This window comes from Pygoscelis adeliae, unplaced genomic scaffold (assembly GCF_000699105.1).
Source record: "Pygoscelis adeliae isolate BGI_AS28 unplaced genomic scaffold, ASM69910v1 Scaffold49, whole genome shotgun sequence".
In the NCBI taxonomy this organism is placed as follows: Eukaryota; Metazoa; Chordata; class Aves; order Sphenisciformes; family Spheniscidae; genus Pygoscelis; species Pygoscelis adeliae.
The window spans coordinates 154,684-162,305 of record NW_008825545.1 but is presented as its reverse complement, the minus strand read 5'-3'; the positions used below and the strand labels follow the sequence as shown (position 1 = coordinate 162,305).

The 7,622-nt window shown below is 38.1% G+C and overlaps 1 protein-coding gene across 1 annotated transcript in view; it reads left to right on the top strand.

Moving 5' to 3' along the window:
- The first annotated feature begins 704 nt into the window (after window positions 1–704).
- Window positions 705–7,622, top strand: part of TUBGCP6 (tubulin, gamma complex associated protein 6) — a 23,408-nt gene continuing 16,490 nt past the window's right edge. The window contains 7 exon segments of the mRNA XM_009332016.1: window positions 705–1,451; window positions 2,959–3,122; window positions 4,534–4,744; window positions 5,264–5,437; window positions 6,468–6,589; window positions 6,921–6,996; window positions 7,487–7,596. Of these exon segments, the coding sequence (XP_009330291.1) occupies window positions 705–1,451; window positions 2,959–3,122; window positions 4,534–4,744; window positions 5,264–5,437; window positions 6,468–6,589; window positions 6,921–6,996; window positions 7,487–7,596 (1,604 nt within the window).

Genomic DNA, 7,622 nt, shown 5'->3' with positions numbered 1-7,622 from the left:
GATGATGCTGATGCTCTGAGCGTGCCCTGGCTGGGGGCGAGGAGGGGGCTAGCACGCGTTTCTCGGGGGTGGAAGGGCTGGGCCCAGCTTGATCCTTAGGGTGAGCCCCCGCCGCCGGGAGCTCCTCCGGGGTGGTGCTGGCACCCCCCGCACCTTTTCGGTGGGTGCTTCAGAGCCTCCCCAGGGATGGCCGGTTGTCGTGCAGGCCAGCCCTGCGCTGCCTGGCACCTTCAGCACCCGCATCTTCTTTCCCACATCTTCTCGCCCGCTCTCTGCATGGCCCCGTGGCTTCTGCTGAGGGCACTGCGCAAGTGGGAGGGAGGTGGCGGATGTCTCCTGAGAAAGCCTAGAGTGGTAAAGCTTTTGGAGGTGTTCCCATATGAATCCTGTATTAGATCAGGACAATCTTCTCTGTTCTATTTCAGTCTGCCGAGCAAAATCAGGCATCTAGAATTAAGCTTGCACCACCATTACTTTGCTTGTGGTCAAAGTCATAGTGTTATTTTTATAGCTCGTGTCCTAAATATATGCTAGGTCAGTTTTCTTCTCTCTCATTTTGGGCTGTCTCAGTTTAAGTTAAAGCATACTCATCAATGTCTCATACACATTACGAGTGTTTCTTCCTTTCCCTGACATTTTTCAGGTCTTTGCATGAAACCAGAGACCCAGACTGTCACTGCTGTAACCTGACAATTTGATCTGAAATGGAGAGCATTACGCAGTTGTTCAATGATTTGTGTGAGGCACACTTGACAATTTTGCCATGGAAGGTCCACCTGGGCAGGCAGCAGATCAGCAAGAGAAGGGCTAAGCAAAATCTGAAAAGGGTTGCTTATAATGCCCTGTTCATAAACCTTTTTCAAGATGAGGCTCGTAAGCTGCAATCAAACATTGCCAGGCTTCCAGTGAAAAACAAAATTTTGATGCTGTCTTTCAACTTGAGAGTTGGTGGCCTAGGTGCTGAAGCAGATAGACTGGAGAATCTTGTGGAGGAGCTGGAAACAGCTGAATGCTTACCGTTTACTGAAGTTAATTCTGTCTTGGATCTCTTAGTACAGCTTGCTGGAACAGGTCCTCCTCAGCTTGTACCACAAAAAAAGGACTATTTTTTGAACAACAAATATGTTGGGAGAAATGTCAAATATCAGGGTTATGATTATTACGATGTAAGTGTATTTGAAGCTGATATACAATCTCTAATAACAAACGAAGAATGTCAGTTCAACGATGCAATTCAAAAGACGCTTCAGATAATGGAGGCTGCACCTGGCACTGGACTCCCTGCCATAGGGTTGTTCTCACAGAACTATCCTGCTGGTGACAAGTTTGAGAAGGAAACGCGGGTCTCGCTCTTCGGTGCTCTTGTCCATAGCCGTACATATGATATGGACATCAAGTTGGATTTACCACCAGTGCCTGACAATGCAGATTTGTCTGGACTTGCAATTAAAGTATGGTATCATTTGTTTCGGGCTTAAGAGTGTATGCATGCTTTCAACATGCCACTTTGAAACTATAGTTTAAAATATAGGTAGTCGTTTAATTTGTAATAGAAGTATACAGTGTTGGAATTTAAGATGGAGCAGGGATCCTTTTCTTTGCTGAGAACCAGATAAGCTTTTTGAATTACAGAGATGGATGATAACGAAAACCTTGGTCTTGTCCTATAACTGTGTAAAAACCCATCATGTGGCCATAGGCTTTATGAAGTTAAGCCATCAGCTATATCTGTGCCTTCTCCACCCTAGTAATCTTTTGCTTGCTTTTTCGCCTGCTTTGTATGTTGAACTCCTTTGCGTTGTTGCTTACTTGTTACTGTTCAGCCTGACTGCATAAGCATTCCTGTCTGAATGTATATGTTCTGCTGTTACATTACCTAACTTCTTGTATTTTCTTCTTGGCTTGTTGTATCTTAAAACATTTTTTTTCAGTTATTATATTTCACTGAACCTCCTAGTTCCCACTGTCCTTTTATGTTTTAAGCGTGTACAGTTTCTACTGTATCTTTATTTCACCTTTTGCTGTTCATTCTGTTTATTTTTGCTGTTTTATTCTCACAGAGGTACTAGATAAACTTGTTGGGTTTTTTTTTCTTTCTTTCCATTTTTACTGTGTGTAGGTAGGTTTTTTTATACTTCTGTACTTTTAATCCCCATTTTGTTCCCTCTACTTAACACATGGATAGCTCCTGCAATTCCCTTAACTCAGGGTCTTAATTGAAACTTGAAGACAGACACATTAAAAAAGAAAACACCTGTGCTGTTCAGTGTGCACATATGGATGCAAGTCGTACCTTAGGGTAGGCAGAACCTCTTGAGTAAGTGCTGTACTCTTTCCATCAGACTGGAAAATTTGCAATTTCTTGAAGAACATGCTGCTTTTTATGGGGTGTGGTTGTCTTTTACTAAAATTGAGTACTATTCTTGCACACACAACTCCCGTTGAGTGGGAGTTGAGGATGTGACATATACGCTGTTTGGACACCTGCAGATTTTCTGCATGTGAATAAGCATAAGGGAACAAACTATGTTAGTCATAGTTAACAAAACGTTTACGAATTTGAAGAATTAGGGCCTGGATCATTTGCTCAGATGAAATACTGAGCAGTATGATTTTATTAGTGTTACATATTGTTGAATATCCAGACCTCAGATTCTCAATTTGTAGAACTATATGCTTACCAAAGGAGTAAGTTTCAAGTTTAACACCGATAAACTTAGTATATTATTTTGATGGTGATTGTTGTTTTATGTATAGGCATTAATACCCGTAGAGACTTATCAAATGAAAAGAGTGCTTACAGGAAAAACTTAAAGTAGATATAAAGGGAGGGTGGATGACACAGGTTGAGTCATGTAGAGTTACTTGATCACAAATGATAGCAGAACATCTTCTTTATTAGCATATGGTTCTTCAGTAAAATGTTTTCATGTGTAATATTTGAACTCTCTCTGACAGGTTCCCCAAAGTATAGACCAGTCAGAAGATGAGGGATTCCAGTCAGCATCCAATCTGACTCCTGATTCTCAGTCAGAGCCGAGCATGACTCCAGACATAGACTTGTGGGATGCGGTGCTTACATACGGACCCAGCAAACGAAGATGTTGGGAAAGAATTGGATAGTATGTGTCTGATGTTACTGGCAAACTTACTATGCATCGTATGCAAATGTATGAAGGTGCATTTCATCTTAGTTCCAAATGACCTCAGTATAAATAGTGAAACGTGCATATTTAATTCACAGAATTCAATATACTGCATTAATGATTGAGAAAGGAATAAAGGTCGTGCAGTTTCAACGAATTAGTTCTTAGAGTGCAGCTGTTTCATAGGAAGAGATAAAATCATCTTTGTCAAAAACACTGAAGGGATTATGGGAACATTTGCTGTTTGTGTGAAATGCAACATTTTACTAACTAATCTGACTTACGCACTACGCAATTTATCTCAGTATAAAATGATTCCATATTTTCAGTTTCAAAAGAGAAAGTGGTAGTTGTAGAGCACTAGAATAATTAAACCCGTATCTCCCAGTACTGTGCAGTATTGTATTCCTTTTCCCCGTCTGTAACCGAAACAGAAATTATTATAACAGATTTCTTGATGGTGTAGTTAGACTTGCAGTTCTTTTGGCTGTTGAGTGGAAGATGCATCTCCTGAGAGAAGGCTCTATATAGCCCTGTTAAAGCTTCCTAGCTTCCCTAAAAAGGAAGGAAAAAAAAAAAAGCAGGTGTGGCAGATACCTTCCTTACATTCCTGATGGAGAGTGGTGTGCCTGATTCTTGGAGAAACTTTGCTCTGTATGTTTTTTGTAATTTTAAGTAATAATCTAATGACGTCTCTCTTGCAGTGTTATGCAGTGTTTTTTCAACTCTGAGCCTGAGAAGCTCAGAAACTCAGAAGTTCCCTGATCTGATTTTTCAAAGCCACTGTAGCACGCTCTAGCTTTGTTCCTAGTACAAGACAGTTTTTCTTGCTACCATGTAGACTGTAAGGATCTTAAGAGTCAAATATAGACCATATGCCTGATACCTTTCATGTAATACATGCTACTAGAATTCAGAATTTTTGGAAGAACTGGAAGGAGAAATTGTTTTGGAGGGGATAGTAATCCTCACTGGGAAGAGCTGAAATGTGTTAATACAAGTCAGTTACAGCATTTTGAGCATATTGCTGTTTAACATATTTGAATATCAGTACTACATGGACCCTGGAAATCTGGTATATATTGACCTCATTTTCCTCATGTGAAAACTGCATCAGGGAAGGCCACAAAAGAAGCTCGTAATTCCCTGTCAAGGTTTCTGTCTCTGAACTGATGTTCAAATTGTCTACCTATTTCTTCACTGTACTGGGTTTGGGCTACAGTTTTATTGACTGAACGCACATTCCCTTGAAAATGTACTATGTAACTAGTAGCTTTTTCTCTGGTCAATACTAGCTGGGTAAAATACTGAAATGCCTTTTTTTCTTTAGGAAATGTATTTCCTTCTTTTCATATAATCACCTTGTAATGTGTTTACTCTGACATAGCCCGCCTGGTAAAAAAGAGGAACCGTATCTTACTGAAGCTGGGAGAGAAGCTTTTGACAAATTTTACAAACTTCGAGAAGGGGAATTGCAACTGTTTAGTAATACTGTACTTCAGCTTCCACAGCTTGTGCTAATGAAAGAACCTGAACTGGTTAAGGATGTCTTGAATGTCCTCATTGGTGTGGTATCCACTACATTTTCACTCAATCAGGTATGGAAGATTTTTAACTGCGCTTTTTAGTCCCATCTTTTTCTTTCTTTCTTCGTAGAGGTTTCCTCTTCAATACATTTATTTCTTTTGAGATCTTGCAGTTGTGGATACCGTTAAAAAGTTGAATGTGACCTAATGGCAATAAGGCAGTATTTATATATTGCAATAATGATGTTATTGTAATAGGCTAAGAGTATTGGTAGTCCTCTAGGTGAAAATAGGTTTATGAATACTTGAAAATAGATGTATGAATAGTTTTGTAGATTGGATTTTCTTTAAGGAATTAGATAATGGGTCTTGTTCTGTATGTTTGAAAATACCATTCATACTCCTGAAATCTTGCTACAATTTAATCTGTTTATCACACTGTCCTAGCTATGTAGTCTCAGTCACCAGAGTATCTAAACTGAAAATTTGTCTGCTGTTATTTTTGTGTGTAAATGTTTGCTATTTTAAATCAGAATACAGTTATGAAATACTTGAATCTGCCTTTTTTTTTCCCTCCCTATATCCTTTTAGGCTGCTCAGACATTTGTGATAAAGGAGGGGGTATATGTATCTGGAACTTCACCAGAGACAATGCACAACCTACTCTCGGAAGTTGCAGAGTATGGAACCTATTACACACGACTAAGTCGTTTTTCTCTTCAGCCAGTTTTAGATTCTTCATACAGCAAAGGACTTGTGTTTCAGGTAAAACAATTGTATTAAATCATCTAGATTTAATGGGCCGATTATCTTAGGTAGAAAAGGTAACTTTGATTTCGTGTAAAGCTGGAATTTCTGCATTCTGCAAATCTGCAAAGCATTTTAAGTGTAATGCTCATCCTGGGTCGGCAGTGAACAGTGCCACTGTGTTCACATCACAGCTCTGTGTGCTTAGGGCTTGCTTGCACTGAAACATGGTAAAAGGTCTTCATTACCTGAAATGTGATTTGTTTAGTCATGTTGTTCTGTTGAGGACTAAAGGAATATAATTTTTAGATGTTTTAAAAACATTACATATTTATACATTAAGATGTATAAAATTAAATTACTAGAACTTTCTTAATATAGTATGCATATATATAAAATATATTTAAAAAAACCCCTGAAATAGAGAACTATATTTAATAGCTTTAATTACTTTTTCTCAGTTCAGAATTAAGTGCAAGTTTTCCCTATCACTCGTCTGTACACTGTATAATATCAGGTGATTTCATCTCTTTCTAATGCATAGAATTAAGTTAGGATGGGTTATGAAAATGTATTCCTTCTGAATATTTTATTTACAGCAATGTTAATAGAAATTGAATAAGAAGGTCTCTCTCTCTGTCTTGTTAGAAAAAGTTCTAGACGAGTTTTTTCCAGTATCCAGTTTAGGCATGACAGTAAGGAAACAGGTTTCCCTAGGTTCATATTATAGCTGTTAGAGAACGAGGAGCTCCTCAAAGGACAATTTAAAGAAGCTGAACCAAGGTGCTTTATTATACTGTGCGTGGGTACAGGCTCCGTGCATTGGATGTATAAAGAGTATAGAGGAGTCATGTGGCTAATTTGAATGTCTGAAGTTGCACGGACTCTTGCTTTTCCCCTTACTTTGGTATACAAGTCCCTCTTACCTGCATATGCAAATTATTTTAGTGAAAGGTTTGTTTTCATACTGATGCAACTGATGTGAGACATAGATGGACTATTAACAGTTTTAACAGCTTTAAGACTAAATATTTTCTATTGATACTAGGCATTCACGAGTGGGCTGAGAAAGTATCTTCAGTATTACCGAGCCTGTGTTTTGTCAACACCTCCAGCTTTAAGTCTTCTAACAATCAGCTTTCTCTTCAGAAAATTAGGTCGTCAGTTGAGGTAAGAGAATAATATTAAATATTTAAGCTTTTCATAGCAGAAAAAATGCAAACTATTTCTTAATATACACTAAAAGAGGCAATATTACATGGGCATTGTTACATAGTCTTTCAGTATTTTTCCTCTATTTTAACAGAAAGATTTCTTTATATCCAGAAGATTCTAGGGAAAACATGTAAGGTCTTTATATTCAGCTTCTTTGTTATCCCTGTTATCATTCAGCTGATACAGTAGGGTTGTTGTATGATATTCAACTTTAGCAAAGTTCATCACTGTGATCTCAGATACTTCTGGTTGAAATTGTTACATATGTTTTTATATTGTTTTTTAGGTATTTAGCTGAACTTTGTGGCATAGGAACAACAGCGCTGGGGATTAGTGGTGGAGCTGGTGCTTCGTTTCCTACGGTGATAATTAATTTGATGTTTTTATGTTTGGTTTGGGTTACAATGTTAATATTCTTCAAAATTAGGTAGGATTTTACATAAAATATTTAGTGTTGGTCTCTCTGCTACCAAAGATATGACCTTGGACCTCCAGTTAGAATGCCATGATCCTTTGTCCAGATATTTCAAAATTTGGAATTTTGTCCTAAAGTAAAAAAAGGACCCAAAATAAGCCTTAGAGTGCATGTCATTTCATTCTAAAGGAGATGTTTGTAGCAAGTCAAATGAACCCAGCTCTAAACATACCTGTTTCCCTCCAGTGACTATAAAGTGAGCTTGAGGTAACTAGCTCAGATAAAGTGATCTTAACTGCAGATAGCTAGAGGAAGTGAGATGAATCCTGCCTTCTGTGTCTAGTGAAACATGTAAAGCTGTGTATTTATGAGTCTTTTGTTATTGAAGTTGTAGTGAAGTTTGTTGCCTAATATTAGAATATTTTTCAATTTTTTAGGGTGTTAAATTGCTTTCATATCTGTACAAAGAGGCTCTCAACAACTGTAGCAATGAGCATTATCCAGTTCTTCTGTCTTTGTTGAAGACGAGCTGTGAACCATACACAAGGTACGTCCATACTATTCTCTGCATAA